The 18,256-nt window shown below is 43.9% G+C and overlaps 1 protein-coding gene across 50 annotated transcripts in view; it reads left to right on the top strand.

Annotated features, from left to right (window-relative positions):
* LOC138513982 (mucin-19) overlaps positions 1-18,256 on the top strand; it is a 1,848,798-nt gene that overhangs the window by 61,070 nt on the left and 1,769,472 nt on the right. For all 50 annotated transcript variants that reach the window (XM_069629210.1, XM_069629207.1, XM_069629194.1 and 47 more), the window contains exons 4-6: positions 9,529-9,546; positions 14,925-14,945; positions 17,681-17,698. In XM_069629210.1, coding sequence (XP_069485311.1) covers positions 9,529-9,546; positions 14,925-14,945; positions 17,681-17,698 — 57 coding nt within the window. The remainder of the gene's footprint in view (positions 1-9,528; positions 9,547-14,924; positions 14,946-17,680; positions 17,699-18,256) is intronic.

The following is an 18,256-nucleotide window of genomic DNA, read 5'->3' as shown; positions in this document are numbered from 1 at the left end:
TAGTTGAATAAAATAAAACTAACAGGGGTCTCACCTAGGCTCTCACCAAGTCTGTGCTCTTCCGGGCTCCTCTGTAGACTTCAGTAAACTGCAGTTTACACTGCACTCGCCGCGCTCAGCAGCTTGTATCAAATATATTAAATTAGCAGTGTGAACAACAGCATTAGCGATGTAAGTGCTGATCTAACACAATTATATCCCTTGTCATCACTCTCATCAGGGGAATTACTCAGGGCCCCTACCCCGTACCCCCTCTACTCACAGCTGAAAAGCAAAGCCTGTGTCCCACTGCTAGAGGTGAGGTGGGGCAGAGAAACCATGAGCCGGAGGGACCCCACAGCTCCACACTGTTATGTTCTAATCCTCCCTCTGGCCTCAAGCTTCAGTCTAGGCACCTCCCCCCTTTTTAGCTCGCCGTCAGGAAGGCAACCCGGGAAGACTCTGGGTGCACCAAGCGGTCAGCATCAGATAAGGAGACGTGGGCCATAGACTGCTTGGGAAGAATTTAAAAAAGGCATCTAACAACGTATGTCAAGCCGCACCAGGATTACCTCGCTGCTTCCAACCACCGGTGAATCAGGGAGAGGCGTGCTAGGCCTGTGGGTCCTCATCTGCTGCCAATTCCAAGCTTTAGGCCAAAATACTAAGACGACGACAATTCCATTCATGGGTAGCAATACCAGGACTGTTCCTATTCATCCCTAAAAATTGTTTCAAACTACTTTTCCTCAATGATTGCCTCCATGTTCATACATGTGACAGCATTAGAAAGACTGGAAAATCACACCTTTGAGCAACCTTCAAGTAAGTGGGGCCAATATATAATTTTATATTGGGCATTAAATTAAACTATTTCAGCACATCTGTCCAGTAAAGTCAGTAATGCCAACCAGAGGCATCGCTGGGGGGGGAGGGTGTGGGGGGACTGGGGCTATATCTCTGGGTCCTTTGGTTGTAGCCCCATATAGAATCTCAGGGACTACAACCAAAAGGCTAGCCCCGAGTCCCGACAGTCCCGATATTAGCGTAGCCCCAGATCTTTTCCAGACCTAGCACCACCACTGATGCCAACCCTCACATAAAAATAGTGACATGTATATGACTACCATTTCCAGTGTGTCATTGAATGCAGCCACAAACCTGAAGTTGAGAATTGTGTTAGTTTCCAACATTTCCTTCAACACCCGTTGCTGTCTTTCCTAAAATAAGGTTAATACGTAAGCTGTGAAAAATACAGTCATACTCTTAGATCACAAATGTGCTCTTGACATCAGATTGGAAATGCTCCAGTTGTGCTAAATGGTTGGGGAAACGTCAACGGAAATCTCTTCATGACTATATTCCTTCCCATCAATGTTATTATTTCAAAATCTTTGTAATCTGACACTCTATTATCTGGAAAGCTCTAATTACTAGCACCTGCCAGTGCAGTTAATGGGATAATTGCAAGTGATAAAGTGCCTTGTATTACAGCAGAAGTACAGGATGCTTTGTTATCCTGCACTTTGCTCTTTTTCCTTGCACTTTCCCGTATGGAAGGCCGATACTCTGATATCTGGCACATTTTTTTATCAGGACCATTGTTGATTTCTGAAGAGTTACCTATAAAACAGCTTTTGCTGTTTTTGATTTGGTACTTTTGGCCATGATCTTTTGTGCAAAAAATGTAAAACATCCAAACATATGAAATATTGTGAATATTATATAAAAGGGACCAAGGAGGAGAAGATAATGGGCACATGCAAGCACAGGCACTCAAAGAAGGAAGGGAGTGAGTAAAAGCACCATGAAAGAAGAAAACAATTTAAAGTGTGGAGTGCCCCTGTATTTGCCTGGAAATTGATATCAGTCTCATGATAACTTCGATCTTCTCCTCCGCGGTACGAATGCAAATGCTTCTGCTGTTTTAAAGACATCATTTTACTGAGGAAGACAAAACCGGGAATAGAGGTTGATGCCTGGGCCAGGGGAGGAAATAAAAGTAAAAACCCTCCCAGCACTTGTCTGCACTTACCTTGCACTTGCCACCAGCTGGCCCTTTATTATGTATCTTATTATTCTACTACCCCTGTACTGCACTTTCCCCTCTCCCTTGCCCCTTGCTCTTTCCCTTCCCCTCTTCCCATGCACTTGCGCGATCTAAATGACACCTGGCCTAGTAAGATCATTGTCTGTCTTCCCTTTGTCCCCCCTCCCTGCCGCGTCGCGCCTTGCAACACTTGTGTATAGGCGCGTTATAAATAAATGCCATATCATATCATATCATATCATATCATAAGGAAGGACACATTTGGTTGCCTAAATTCACAATGTGGTCTTGGTCAATGTTCTTGTTTCCCCCCAGCATTTCGTGAAACTCTTAGGTTCTCATCAATGCTGCTGTGAACAACTGCTATCAAAGCATGTGTGTATGTGTTTTTGAGATTGGTGATGACTGTTGGAAAGCCCACAGAGAGCAACGGTATCAGGTTATATTATCCCCATAAATAATGTCGCCATACATACAGTCGCCGGGAAACAGCATAGGTGACATTATTTAGGGGGATAATATGTGGGGTAAATGGGAGTGGGGGTTGCAGGTGTGTCCACCGCGCCATTTAAAACAATTTGTGGGTTGCAGGGGCGTCCCCACAGGTTCCATGGGGTAATATCGCTGCAAAAAAACAAACGGTGCCATTCTTGCATGGTGACATGTTTGGGGGGATATTATAACATGGAACCAGAGCAACAGCATCTTCAGACCGCATTTGGAGAAGAGGTTAGAAATCCTCCCATTTTTATGGAATATGTTCCAGCGAGTGGTGGCTCTCATAGAGAATGATGGAACATATCTGTAGGGACAGATAACTATGGAGGAGCTGCTAAAGAAACAATGAGCTTGCAACCCAGCTCATCACTGTTCACACCTGTGGGTCAAGATAGCATCTCAATCTTTTATTCTGTCTTCAGTTGTAATCAGTGAATATTTATTAGTGATAAGGATGTCTGTTGAAGCCTGTGGTCAGATGTGCACCACCATTCTGAACTGTGTGTAGCTTGAGAACAAGTGAGCTAATCAGGACTTCATATACCAAGTGATTAATTTGCAATAAAATAAGTGCCAGGGCCCAAATATTTTTGAGCACACCTGGGACACACCGGGCGGGCAACTCCCAGCCCACTATTGCCACCTTGCCACCACCCACAGCTGCGCCCCATAGTGTCAGCATGTTCAAGGTTAAACCTGTAACTCCCATTGCCTTTTGTGGGTGGTAGTTGTGCTACCCATAGAAGATGGGCAATTTCCAGATACCAATTGACATAAATAAACATACTAGTTGAAGGAAAATGTTTGAGTGCTTCATTGTACACATCATCGTTGTTAACATTTAGCTTGGATTCTATAGATCCAAGTAGAAAATGTTGACCTTCTATCGACAGGAAAAAAAGCAAACTTGCTTTCCTCCGGCGGTAAATCGATTGACAAATGCAGGACAAATCCTTCCTGAACTGATGAACTTGCCTGTTAATCACTGCAGCAACATCATTTGTATAGGTTGGCACTAAAGAGAGACACTCCTCTTTGGCAGTGGCCCTTTCCCTGCCTTTGCCACTGTGTTGTTGCTGCTGGCTAATGACTATCCTCTTGTTGCCATCTTACACTACTGTGACAGAGTTACTGATTATAACTGATCTACACCAATGTTTTGCAGGATGACCGGAGCATGTGTGGGTAAAGCCAGCACAAACACTCAGCATTGTCACTTTCCCACTCATTAGTATTCATGGAAATAGATAACAAGCACTGTCCTTCCCACCTGGGTCACCAAATCATGAATAAAATGACCCGGCCCAGGGTGAAGAGACTGCTCAGTTCACATTGTTGTTGCTTGCTGTGTGACAACTACAGAATGAGATTTAAAATAATAGAAGTTGCAAAAACACCACATCATGATCAGACAAAGTCTGAAAATAATTGCAGGGGCTCAGAAATATAGTCTTTAGGCCTGGAAAGCAGTAAACATTTGCTAGTCCTCCTGGTCACAGTTTAGTTATCTGTAGTGGCAATAAAGATTTAATAGACAGACACTTGAGAATCTGATAAAGCAAAGGAAAAATACCTGTGAAGTCTAGATGCTGACATGCACTGCAAAGACTATGCCATCCAACATCATGACCCGGTTCCATCTGCATGAATGTACAAAGTCAACAGGGACAGCACATGCCAGCCCAGAGTCTAGTCTAGATATGATATGATGGGTTATATATAACGCGCTTAATACCCAGAGGTTTCTAAGCACGGACCCGGGGATTGAATCTATGTTGCTCTTTGTCGTCTTTCTTCCAAGGCGAGCACGTTGCCCCTGAGCTATCCTCCCAAGACTTAGAGCGTCACAGAATTCACTGTGGGAAGGTACTGGGCCCTTGTTGTCAAGGGATTCTAACATTAATACTACACGTGCAAAGAGAAGAAAGAGGCTTGAGACAGCCAAATTGCTCATTCTGATGATGAGGGATATGTTTGCAGGTGCAAGACCTGCAAACATATCCCTCATCTCTAATGATTTTACTTCACGGCTGGGTGAAAGCGAGCAGATAATTATAAAATGGCTTGAGAGCAGAAGAGCAATCCATGAAGACATTTGCAGCCAGGCATCACTGCGCATCTGATCATGAGACAGGCCCAAGTGATGCAAATTCGAAAACAGCAGTGAATCGGGAGTAACCCACTTGGGGCTGCAGATAAACCAAGTCAATTAAGGCCAAGCTCCATTACCATAGGGAGGTGTGACGATTCATGAGTCAGCCAACAGACAAGAGGTATACACAGGATGAAAGTACAAGCATCCATAGTACGTGGATTGAGTCGTCTAATACCATGGGGAAACCAAGCAGAGAGGAAGTGGGAAATGATTACTGCATCAAAGCTAGCTCAGTAAATGAAGGAAGATACGAAAATCCAGAAAAGAGCAGCATGGGAGAAGAAAGGAAAGCCATTTACTATGCAAATGAACACTTACCCTATGTGAAATAGAGAGAAGGTAACAAGGAATCATGCCAGGGCCAAAAAGGACTCCAGCATCGTTGGATGGGCTGTTGTAAAGACATCTGAACTTCAAGCTACTGCAAAAGAAACCATACAATGGAAGATCGGCTGACAGAAGGAGCCTCTCCATCTACACTAGATGAGTACATTACTCATAATGCCCACAAAGGGGAAAGAATCGAATTCCACATCTGTCTTCACACAGACTGATTCAGACGTGAGCCAAGGAAAACAAGTAGGAAGCAGAGAGAAGTGTTGTCCTGTCCCAGAAAGCTGCCTGCCAAGAAGAGTCTATGATATGATATGATACAGCATTTATAACGCGCCTATACACAAGTGATTCAAGGCGCGTTGAGGCAAGGGAGGGAGAACAAGGGAAGACAGAGACAAGGATCTTACTAGGCCAGGTGACAGTGAGATCGTGTAAGTGCAGGAGAGAGGGGTGGGGAAAAGTGCGAGGGGAAAAGGAGGGGGCAGTGTAGTACATGGGACCAAACAATAAAAGAAGGTTGGCCAGCTAGTGGCAAGTGCAAGGGTAAGTGCAGACAGCAGGTGTGCAAAGTGCAGGTAGGGGGACTGCAGGCTTACAGATAGAGACCCAAGTGCAAGTGTTGCCTGGGGGGCAGTGCAGGTGTGCAAGGTGGCGGGGAGGGGACCTGGGCCCAAGATCAGAGGGTAGCCAGGTAACAAGTGCAGTTTCAGTTTCAGCCAGGAATTCAGCAGGGGAGAGAAAGAGAGGAGCCAGAAGCAAAGAGGAAAGTCTTGAGGTGCTTCCAGAACCAGAGATGGTTATTCACAAGTTTCAGAGAGGCAGGGAGGCTGTGCCAGAGGGCAGGCCCCAGCCGAAGAAAGAGATATACCGCCAACTCATTTCTTGGAGAAGCCACTGATCCTGAGAGAGTTGGAAGCGGAGGAGAGAAGAGCTTGAGTAGGAAGATATTTAGGAAGAGAGAGTTGCAGGTATTGAGGCCCCATGTTCCAGAAGGGCTTATGGACGATGCAGAGGGTCTTGAACTTAATCCTCAAAGCCACTGGGAGCCATTGCAGAGATTTCATTGCTTGAGAGATACTATCTCTCGGGTTGAGGCCAAGGACAAGTATTGCAGCCCTGTTCTGGATGAGTTGCAGAGGGCAGAGATTAGAATCAGGCAAAATTAGAAAGAGGCTCTTGCTGTAGTCCAGCCTAGAAAGAACCAGACCTCTGGAGACAGTGAGCTTCTGGGGGAAGAAGAGGAAAGGAAGAATACTTCCAAGGAGGTGCAGATGATAGTGTGACATCTTAGTGATGCCAAAGTTGTGAGGAGAAAAGGAGAGTGTGGAGTTGAAGATGACCCCGAGGTTCTTAGCCCAAAAGGTGGGAGCAGGAAGAGGGCCAAGAGAGGCCGGCCAGAGGGTGACAGGAAAGGAGGGAGCAGGTGTGCCAATGAGGAGAATCAACGTCTTACTGGCATTAAAGCAGAGATCATTGGTGGCACACCACTCCTGGATAGCAGACAGACAGCCAGAGATGAGAGATGAGAGATGAAAGAAGGAGAAGAGGTGGCAGAACAGAGCCTGAAAACGAGTGTCATCCGCATAGCACTGAAAGTTGGGGCAGAGAGCGGCAATGCAGTGAGCAAGAGGTGCCAGGTATTGGTTGAACAGCCAGGGAGCGAGGTTAGACCCCTGGGGATCACCACAGGTAGAGAGAGAGATAGATAGGAGGAATTAACTTAGTTGGACCTTGGAGGGTCGATCAGAGAGAAAAGAGGTCAGCCAGGCCAGGGCCTGATTGGTGATACCCAGGTTATCACAGAGCCGGTTGAACAGGATGGCATAGGCAGAACAGAGATCGAAGAAGATGAGGACAGAGGTGGAGTAGAATCGAGGTTGCAGAGCAGTTTCTGTGCTTCTGGCTGCTCTGAAGCCAGACTGATGCTCACGGAGACAACCAACAGATTCAGTATGAAGATTAAGCTGGGAGATGGCCAGCTTTTCCAGGGGTTTGCCCAGGAAAGGAGTGAGGGAGATCAGGTGAAAGTTAGCCGGGCAGGGTTTCTTGAGAAGAGGGTGCACAAGAGAGTGCTTCAGGGGGGATCGGAAGGCTCCAGTGGTGAAGGAGTGGTTGCAGAAGTCAGCCAGGGCAGGAGCAAGGGTGTCAATGTGGTCTTTTATGGTTTTGGAAGAACGGGAGAACCTGTTTTGATGAGACTTTCTTAGATCTGACTTGTCTAGAAACCTTGTCGGGGGAGAACAGAGGAAAGGCAGAGAGGGAGGGAAGAGAGGTGGCCACAGGGGGGCTAGAGGAAGAGCATAGAGTAGAGGCAGGAGGACGAGAGGACGAGAGAGAGGATAGGATGTCCTGAGTTTTAGAGATGGAATGAGAAGCCAGGGCCGTGCATATGGCCTTGGAGGGGACAGGAGAGGTAGTGACTGCAGCAGGATTGGCCAGCCTGCAGATTTTAAAGAATTCAGCCGAGTTGTTGAATGCAGCAGAGATGCAGGCTTGTATGTGGGCTCTCTTCCTGGTGCGGACAGCGAGCCAGTATTGCCTTTGGAGCAGGCGGCAGGCCAGTTTGTCAGAGGATGCACAGAAAGCACGCCATTTCCTCTCAGCCACCCTGCTCTATAGAGAGAGAGTGCTAGCACCCGGGATCACCTGAGTGGGGGACGGCACTGACAAAGACACGGACAAAGACAGATGGGCTTCTTTTCCCTGCCTACTAAACACAGATCCACCACAAAAAGTGAAATCAGCCAATGGAAGACATTATCCTGCTCACAGTTGGTCATTCCAAAACGAAGCATGGAAGGAAATTAGTGTGGTGCAAAGTGGCCAGTATGCAATAGCCTGGAGGCAGGGCCTGTCAAGCACATGCACAGATACTCATAGTTCTCTAGGTCCTACAGTTGAGTTAAAAGAGACTCTAAATCTGGAGGCAAAGCCATTCTCACTTACAAGTGGACTACACACAGATCCCCAGGAAATAGGTCAAGTGCCCACAATTCTAAGCCTTCATTGCAACGAGACCATGTATTAAATCAGTCCAAGGCCACATCATTCAATGCGCTGTTCATTTTAGGTTGCTTTGAGTTTGATGTTTGGGTTTCTTGTATTGCCAATCATAAATCAAATTATTCTTTAAATACATTTTTCATCCTTGACATGTGACTTTTTATTTCCTTGCTCTTATTGTCGTCGCTTTTAATATTTTAATGTAACATGAATTTGTGTAATTTTATATTTTCTGAACTGGAAAGGCCTGATGGTCGAACGTGCAAATTAAATAAGCTATAAAAAAAATTCACCTGCGGATCATGTTAACTTCTAGAATTTTAATTATGCCTTCTGTTGTAATCAGGGAAGACTTTTTAATGATAAGATATTTGTTTTTCTGTTGAAGCCTGTACTCGAATGAACAGTACAATTGGGAACTGTGTGCAGCTTGCAAACAAAAACACTCATCAGGCCTTCATAACGCCACATTACAGTCCTCCAGCCTTAGAGCGAAAGGCAGGTTAATTTAGGAATCATCACTCTAGGGAGAGGGGATGACCAATCAAATGGTGCCGAATATAGGCAGAAACGTCCAGTGACGGCCTACATTCTCTGTGGCCATTCTCCCACTGGGGTGTTTGCCCTTTTGCCCATACTCCTGAGCACCCCCAAATCCCTTCCTTCTCCTGGAGTTTTCCCTGCCGTTCCCACCTTCACACCTCCCCACCCCACCCAGCAGCATTGAAGCCCCTGCACCGGTGCTCCACAGCTCTCTCCCACATCCAGTATTGCTGCCATGGAAATAGTGAAGGGACTTACTACTTTACCTAATTTCGCTGGAGGCCATTTTTGTGTGTTTCTTTTAGGGAAATTCAGCATGAACAACAATCACGGCTGCAATTTCCTGAGAAAGAAACCTGTTACCACTTCTTAGTAATGCCCTGTGGTGCTAATAGAGATAATCTTTACATTCAGGAGTGGACATGCTCAGCAATTTAGGGTCAGGTTAGTCGTCCATATATTGTTCTGTTAACCTTCTTTACATGAGTTATAGGGACTTCCTACAATTCCTCTGTAGGAGGCCATCACCAGCTTTACCCGTGAAAACAGGTAAATGCTTTTATCAATAGAACATTGCTTGCTTGATGGGGTGTTGACCACATAATAAACAAATGCAAAGGAAAGCAATATGCGCATTCTGCTCAGTACAACCAACATGTGGACTGTAACGCTATGACAATTAAGGTGTATTGTATTGGCTGCTTTTTTGCATCATATGTGGAGGGTCAGGTTGTGACTGGATACTAAAAAAGCAAGTTCCACTACTATTAAGTGATCATGAGAGAGTAGGCATGAGGCATCCTTGTGCCTCTGTGTGGGAACTGCCATTGCCTGATCTATCGGCTCTAACATTCATTCACCTTGTTTAAAGTTGCCAGTTTATCAAAGAATTAATAGGCACGCATTTAAAATATACAGCTAATACATACTCTAATATTGTTCAATGTTTGTTTTTGTTTTGTAGGTGAGCGGAAACATTCTGGTACGTTAACTGACATTGCTCTACCTTTGATTATTGTACTTAAAAACTGTGCTCCATGTAAATATATATATATATAGATATGTTTTCAAGTTGGCTTGGGGAATTTGCAAGTACCTTTTATTATCTATAAATGTGTTCTAGAATAACCTATAGTGAGCAACCCTGAAGAGATTCTGTCTTGCTGTGAGAAAATCATGGCATTTCCACCAATATTGTAGGGAGATTCATATTAATTCTTCCCCAAAATGTGTTTTAGAGCAACACTTTACACACTGTAATACAGAGGTACATTGGGACAGTGCCGTACTTGTAAGCCATGGTGCTGATTTCCTGAACAGCTTTGCAAATAAATACATTGGTTTAAATACTCGAGGGACCTAACCATCCTTATTGCAGAATATTGACAGGTGCGGGGGACCACGGGGGTGTCTATCCTGTTTGTTTTTTGTGTATTTACCTTTAAACTTCTTGATTGCTGCTACCCCAAGACCCTAGATTCCCGGGGCTGAAATATTTTTGCCCTTTAGTCTCTTGGATTTGAAGGTGGGAGATCACAGTAATTACTGCTGCTCCCCCCCCCGCCCCAATTAAGCATGCACAAGTGTGCCTTAAGGCTAATGGAGTATTTAATGAGCACGGGGCTAGCTGTACGAAGCAACAACGTGCTTTACAATCATAGGAGGAAGAACCTGGTGAGGGAAGCAGATAAACAAGGGAGCTGAGAACTAACAGCAGGTGGTGGGGGTGACGGGGAGTGGCCAATGTGGCAGCTGGGGATCTACAAGCAACTAGGAGTAGATCACCTAGTCTCATTTAGGGTGATTTTTAGGTAAGATTTTCATAATTATGATAAATCATTCTGACCTGTGTCGACCACAGAACATTTTGCTTTGACTAGCTAACTATTTAACTTGTCCCTAGGTGAAGGGGTGTCTTTTTCCCCTCTAACCTAGTCTTTTACTCTTTTCATGGGTGATCTTTTTATGTCTCTCCATAGTGTATGGTTGAAGTTATAGTTTCCTACAACTTTTGGGCTTAGGCTGGGTTGCCCCTATGGGCTCCCCTGTTCATTTCTCTTCTATGTACTAGAGTGAACTATATTTCCCAAGTAGTAAATAGGGATTTTCAAACCCCTTTACATATTATATAGTGAGCCAGCACACCCTACCTTATGTTGAGTGCTGGAGGGACACAATGGGCCTTGTTATGACTCCGGTTGTAGCCGTGCCGGTAAAACCGCCACGGCTACCGCTGTAGTCATTTTATTCCCTGCACCCGGCAATGGGCAATTGCCGGGGCATTACAGTCCTGTGGGACCTGGTAATTGTCCATTCTCGGGCGCCAGAAACAATGCTCCCTATTCCCATTCAAGCCCCATAGGGCTCAATGGGAATGGGGAGGCCGGATGCACCGGCACCATTCATGAATGGTGCCGGTGCATCCAACATGGTCTGCTTGCGGGTGCCGGTACTCCTGCCAGCTTTGATGACCTCCTTCTGGCCCTCCAGAAACAGGATTCAAGTCCTTGAAGTCCCCTCAACAGAGTGCTGGACCAGATTAGAGACAAGAATCCGACCAGTGATATTCAGTCTTCTCCTGGCTCCTGAAAAAGGCTCCAAAACCACAGAGCTGCATTCAGTCATGAAGAAACTCTTGCCTGGAGCCTTCCCCATTGATGCCTGCTGCAAAATCCCTTCGAGTGTCCTGTCGTCAGCCTTCATGACAAGGAATTAATCGACCATGTTTTTGGCTGCAGATCCTGATATCTCCCCACCCCCTGCAAACTCTTCTTCTGTGCTGAGGTACTGTGTTGGCTGGGGTATATACTTACTGTAAATATTTTGCGATTTCTCTGTAGCCTTAGGGTGCTTCTTAAGATTGGGTTTCCTCCTATCCGGTTCACCCAGGCCCACTGCTGGAACCCTCCTAGGGTGTCTTCACAGAACTCCCTGGACCCTTTCACCTACTATGAAGTGAAATACATACTTGTTTGAATAGTCTTCCTGAAGAACTCTGACTTTTGATACCTCTGTGCCAATCCTGACCTGTCTGTTGGACATTAGAGACCTAGTGACCCCCCCTTCTGCCACTGAGAACACTCATGCTTCGAGAATAGGACATTACTTCTAAAGTTTGGGCCTTTTGCTTAGAAAAAATAACTAGTGTTTAAAAGTGTACTTATTTGTGAAAGAGTTAGTTGGCAACTGTCACTCCGAGAGTGAGCAGTTACAAAAGTTCTTACTTACCTTGAATGTGTTTTGTCATTCTGAAACGTATATGTAAGGTTGTGTGAATTGGTTGTGCCTCTTCCCAAAAGTAATGCTGTTGGCTTAACTTTACTATTCCTTTTAGGGTATACATTTAAAAGTATACCAACTGGGTCTTGCTTCCCCTGACCTGCTGTACAGCCTGTCTAGAATAAGTCTTCCTTAGGTTTTACTTACCTTGAATAGTTGTGTGCCTTCCTAAAATAAGTTAAAGAGTTATCGCTTACCTTAGCCTGTGTTCCACTGATCTGAAAAGCAACTGTTAAAGTATATTACACCCTTAGGTTTTAGCTGCCTAAAATAGCTGTGTGCCATTCATAAAAAGGACCTGTAGGTGTATCTGACCTTGGTCTGCCTGGTGCAATCCTAAATTAGTGTAGAAAGTTATTGCTTACCTTAGTCTGTGTTCCTCTGATCTGAAAAGCAACTGAATTGTGGATTACACTGTAAGGTCTTACTCACCTGGTATAACTTTGTGTTATCCTGAATATTGTTATAGGTTTATACATTTCCATGAATTTGTGTTCCACTATTCAGAAAAGTATCCTGGTAACAGGGTTGGTTTACTAAAGTGATCCCTTAACTGAGAGTCACTGCATGACTGGCAGGGTCTACTACCCTTGACTTACTGTAAAGCAATCTAAAAGTAACAGATGGTTTTACTCGCCATGAATAGGTGTGTCCTATACTAAATGTGTTTCATAAGGTCTGACCTCTCTAGAATTACTGTTAGTTATTCTGAAGAAGGTTTATGCTTTGGTCTGTGTACCCTCAAGCATTGTGTTGTGTTTTTATAATGTGTTTATGACTCTATGATATAGTACCTACCCTAAGACTAATTTGGCCGAACTGTATTTATAATAAACCTTTATTTTTATAATAATCCTGGTTGTAAGTGTTTCTGTTGGACCCTTGATATACTACAAGTTCTTTGTACCTTCTTACAGCCCTCTCCCCCTCCCAAAATAATCCTGGCTGCTCCGTCTACACTAACATATACTCAGGTGGTACAGGCGTATACTAGGAGTGGAGCTTTGTACTCTCTCAGTTGTATGGTTTTATTAAGCCCTTAGTTGGACTTCAGAAAAACTGTCCTAACAGTGATCATGCTCTTGCTCCTGCTCCTTCTCCAATCTCTGTTCAGCTCGTCTTTCTCTAACACCAGCTTTCAAAGCTAATGGAGCTCTTGCACTTTTTTGCTTTTGTGGCTTATAAGTTGATTGAGACAAGTGTTCCGATTCACTGACTCATACCTTTCTGACTCTCCCGGGCCCTAAATGGCTCTGGCCCCATATGCCCACCCCCAAATCCTTCTACTCTTTAACTCCTAGTGGGAAGTGTTTCCTAATGGTTTAGCTCATACCCTTCTCATGGACACCATATGGTATTAGGTCAAAAGACCTTTTTTCAAAAAAAGGAACAAAGGGCAGTCTTTCTAAATCGAACTGTCACGCCCCTTCCGAACACAAGTGCGCGCAGGGCCTGACAGGTGCTGAGTGTCGGGTAATTGAATGTGGGTCTGTGTGTGTCTGTGTATGTGTGTGTGTGCGTGTGTGTGTAGCCAGTGTGTGTTCTGCTGGGAAGAGGGTGGTGGGTAGGGAGAAAGAGGCATGGGGGTTATCCCCTGCCCTCGATTTAAAAAATAACTAGTGCGAGAGGGTGGGGGTGGGGAAGAGATCACCTTGTGAGGGGGCAATATGTCCTATTTCCACATTTGAAAGCTGACACAAAACGGCCAAAATAAATTGGTCTTTTTTCTGTTCAGTCTTTAAAATGCTGAAATATGATATAGAACCGACCATGTTAGGGTAAAATGTCACAATATATAGAGAATTGTATTTAATCTCCTTTGTTAACACTAGACAAAAGAAGCTTGAAAAGAAGTTGAGCTGTTGATTCTGGAAACAATACTTAACACCTTGAAACAATATTTCATAAACAAATATAAACATGCGTATAGTGTGCTAAACTCAGAGGGATTTTCTCGTTGCAGCTGTTATACATTTTTCGCATTGAAGAGCAAACATTTTAGTACTTTACCAGGTCCTGATGCACAAAAATGGGCAGATAAGGAATTCCAATACTAAGAAAGTCGGTACCTCCTTTGGAATTTAGTTGAACGTGTGGGCAGAAGAGTAGGTTTACGTTGCTGATGTGTAAAGCTTCACCTAGGGTTTATGGTTTCACTTTAAGAATTAAACAAAGATGAGCAAATTTGCTGAGACACTTGAATGCCAAAAATCTGATTTTAAAGTTGACTCTGGCAAGGTTGACATGTATATCGGCACCCCCCATAAAGGGTATTTTAGTAATTGTCTAGGGCTCCCGATGGCCCCAACAATATGGCTCTGTGCTAGAGTGGAAGCAAAAGTTTCATAAACACAACTAGGCCACTGAAAATATGGTGCAAACATATGGCGACACTGATAATGGAGTAGTTGGCACACGGCTAAGAAGATTAAGCTAGTAGATGTTCATGGCATCAAGGAGATATATTGGGAGGACATCTCAAGGGCAACACACTAGCCTTGGCAATGAGACAATCATGTGCAACATGGTTACGATCCCTGGTCCAGCACTTAGAACCTGGAGAAGAAGAGCTTTAAGAGCCCCATAAATCACCAATAAAAGAACTTTTGAAAATATTTTCAGGAACCCACATTTGAATATACCCAAATGTGTATGCTTAGTTTAAAGTGTGTCCAAAGGCTCTTCTCTTGCTAATTAGTCCAGGATGAATATTAGTGGCATTGGAACGTCCCTGCTTAGTACAGAACACCAAAGTTGGGGTTGACCTTTAGAAATAGTATCCGCACAGCAGGTGTAACACAGCTGCTGGACACTTAAAAGGAACTGCCTGAAGAAGAGGCCTAAGTTGTCCTGCAAGTGTTCAAAATAAAGTATGGTATCCTAGTACTGATATTGTCTTTTCAGGATTTTTAACTTTCTATTAGAATATTATAACAAAAAGAACACACACTGGATACAAAGAAGCGTTTTTGTTTCAGGTTTAATAGTCTGCCTTCTTTCAAAGGAACTAATTTGTGAGAAATAGAAGGCATTTTGTAATTAAAAAATGGATACTAAAAATGTTTATTTTTTCTATTTTAGGTGGACACAGTGGTGAAACCAGTAAGTATACTAGAGATGTTTTATTTTAATTTCGCTTTCCCCCCTCCACCTATGTCCTCATTTGTGTTACCGGTAAATAGAAAAGGTGCTTGTGAACTGTACATGCTGAACCAATAAACTATAATATTGGCAGCTGGATAGAAAGTTCCTCTCTCTCAAGCACACCAAGGACCTGAGTCAATACTCTCACTGTCCAAAATCCCTCTAAAAGGTCTTTGGATAGATTTAGATCTGCTATGGGCAAGGCTACACATTAGCAAGCAGACACACCAAGATAGCCTTCTAGATCACCTAAGAACTCTGCAAAGGTGACCTAAAGAGCCTCCTGACAGAGGCTCTATGCACAAGAGCAGAGTGCTCTTGTCCAGGGCGGAACAAAGGAACTGTCCAGAAACTCTCAGCTTTACATAATTTCCCTTTTGATTCAGCCCGTTGTATGTCTCCTTGTCTGGCAGGATTGCTATCTCATTCATGCTAGCGTGCCTTGTAGAAAGAGTGTCAATTAAATCTCTTTAACGCTCTGGCATCTAGAAACCAAGCACCTGACCTTGAACTCCGGAGACCTGCGCATGAATCGGTTTTTCAGCACTTGACACAAATATTGTGTGATTTTGGACCGCTTTGAGTCTTATTATGCTTCCAATTGTGAATGTCTAATTATAAGCCTAGTTCATGGGGTACTCTCTCGGAGACTCCCAGTTACATGTCCCCTTCCTCACCATATCCTGACTTCTGTTTTCCAATTTCAACTGGAATTTTACTCACCACGGTATTCAACTGAACCCCACTCACCATTGTGTTTCACTGGACCCTGCTCACTAAGTTTTCACATGGACCCCACTCACCATAGTGTTTAGGTGGAGCCCTCTCAGCCTAGTGTTGCCTCCGGACCCTGCTCACTATAGTGTCCAAGTGCACTCTGCCCACCATAGTAAAGCACGTCATGTTTGAGATTATCCTGCTGAAATACTGCAGTAAAGCACTTCACTGCCCCTTGGCACTAGGGTTTTACTAACTAAATGGTTTCTGCTGAATTCCCCAATAATACAGCAAGGTGGTTGTGTCTGCTCCTAACACCTATGCCTTTTGTGTCTTCCTATAACTGCAATCACTCTTCCCTACTTTTAGCTACTTTAAACTTGGTTCTATCTGCCACAATCTACAAGGTTTTAATACCCACAGTGATCACTCCATGTCCCAGTGATGAGACACTCTTCACCATTCGGAATTTTAGGGCAGTTGCAGAGGTCATGAAGATTCCAGCATTATCTTGAGCAACATTAGGGAAGTAATGTTTGTGTGATTTGAATGCTGATCAACGGAAGCAGCAGTAGTTTCTATTCCCATATAGGCAGACAAGGTATTCTTTACAGGGAGTTCCAGAAAGGAAAGGGAGCACTTATATCCTAGAAGGGAGTCACTCCCAGTGAGTTCCCTGTTTCCTAAACCCAAGAGGAGGGTTTTGCAGAGCGGGCTCACCTCCCTAGTCTCAAATGGGATGGCTCCCCCTGGGAAGAAGGGATGAATTCCCCAGATTCGTCACAATGCATAGAAACTAATTTTTACAAATTTAGAAACATTGTGGAGCCCTATGTTTTTAACCACAATTTGATCATCAATTCCTTGCTGTATAAGGAATAAAAAGGAACAAAGGGGTACCGCTCCCCATCCAAGGATAGCTGCCAAGACCATAAAGCCATTGCTCTGTCTCAATGTTGTTCTCATCATCACTGCCCCAGCTGACTGTAATCTGTGATTTTTTATTACATCCCTTTGCTTTCAGAAGGCCATTCGGCAATATTTCTTGCTTTACAATATATTAAGTGTAAAAACATATTTCTGAAAACATCCTTTTCAATAATACCTTCCAAACTTGTTATTTTTAAAAGACTTTTCTCCCCTTTACCAAAGGGTCCGGGGGGGTAATCCCCTGTTTCTCTTGCCCCTGCCCTCCCATCCCCCTCTTAGCTATGCCACTGCATGACGTTTTTCTACTCACCCTTTAACCCTCGCCTGTTTATTGAATGTGTTTTTTGAACAATGTTATTACAAAATACGCCACTGAGAAATACCTTTTTCAGAAAGTGTTTTTGCCATGTACCCTCAGAGACAGTGTTAGGTCATTGTTGATCTGATTTGAGGCTTAACTCTGGTGCTGTTAATGAATGCAATACAAATCTACCAGGTTCCTATGGCGACCCATCATGTCCCTAAAAGCCTCATGATTCCCACAGTGCAAAGTCACTATCTGGCGTGTTCAAATGTAGCAAGTGGAATTTCCGTTCAGTTGCACTTACGGGTGTAATCACCCATGCCTGGATCAGACATGAATTGAACGCTCCATGGCTCGCTGATAATGGATGATAAACATCCTCTGTAAAGCATACTACGTAATCAATGTGTTGAGGCGTTGCCTATAACCATCAGCAACAAGTTGAATTTAACATTGCCACAAAGGTGTAACTAGTTGGTTGCTTTCTGACAGTAATTGGAGAGTACAGGATTTTATTGGGTAATGACATATGACAATATTCCCATCAAGCGGATCATTGCACAGAGGACATTCCTGGGGCGCTATGTGGATTAAGGAGATGTAATATTTTGCAAATGTTGTATAAGATCTAAAGCAGCTCTAAAGGGATTTACTTATTTTGTGTTGTGAGTGTTGCTCTTTTTGCCGAGACTAAATAAAACCGAGACGCTGACATTGTTTTTTTTTCCATTCTGAATTTTAGGTGGACATGATCATTCTGGTATGTACAACACATTTTCTATACATGTTTCAGGCTGCTGTTGTCGCCCATAGGCCTATATTTTGTATTTATTTTGTTTTAAAATGTTTCTGTTTCAAACCATGATAGTGAAAAAACGTGCTGTAAAATCACTATGTGGAAATCAACAACCTGTAAAACAAAGTGAAAAAACTGTCAATTGAAGAGGAAAGGGGCATATTTGTTCACAAATGTGCCATATTATCGATTGGTGAGTCGAATCATTGCCGGCCTAGACAGATTTTTTCCTGATGTTTAATTGGGAATCCCAATCTGCAATCTTAATACATCGTCTAGGTACATGGAAGGGAAGTAGAATGTGTTCCTTGTAAGAGAGCGAATCCGTACATGTCTTATTATGAGTATGGTCTAAAATGCACTGCACCTTTCTTGCCAAGCATATAACCATTTGCCCTGGATCCCAGGGACCATCTGAGAGATGCCTATGCAGAGACAACACTTCCCCAGATTTAGAAGAGGATGCACTGCGTGTTTCTCACAGTTTTCCCCCCAAAAACGAAAACCAAAATAACGAGGCCG

Source organism: Ambystoma mexicanum, chromosome 12 (genome assembly GCF_040938575.1).
Source record: "Ambystoma mexicanum isolate Mex_15411 chromosome 12, UKY_AmexF1_1, whole genome shotgun sequence".
Lineage (NCBI taxonomy): Eukaryota > Metazoa > Chordata > Amphibia > Caudata > Ambystomatidae > Ambystoma > Ambystoma mexicanum.
This window is presented reverse-complemented; position numbering and strand designations above follow the sequence as displayed.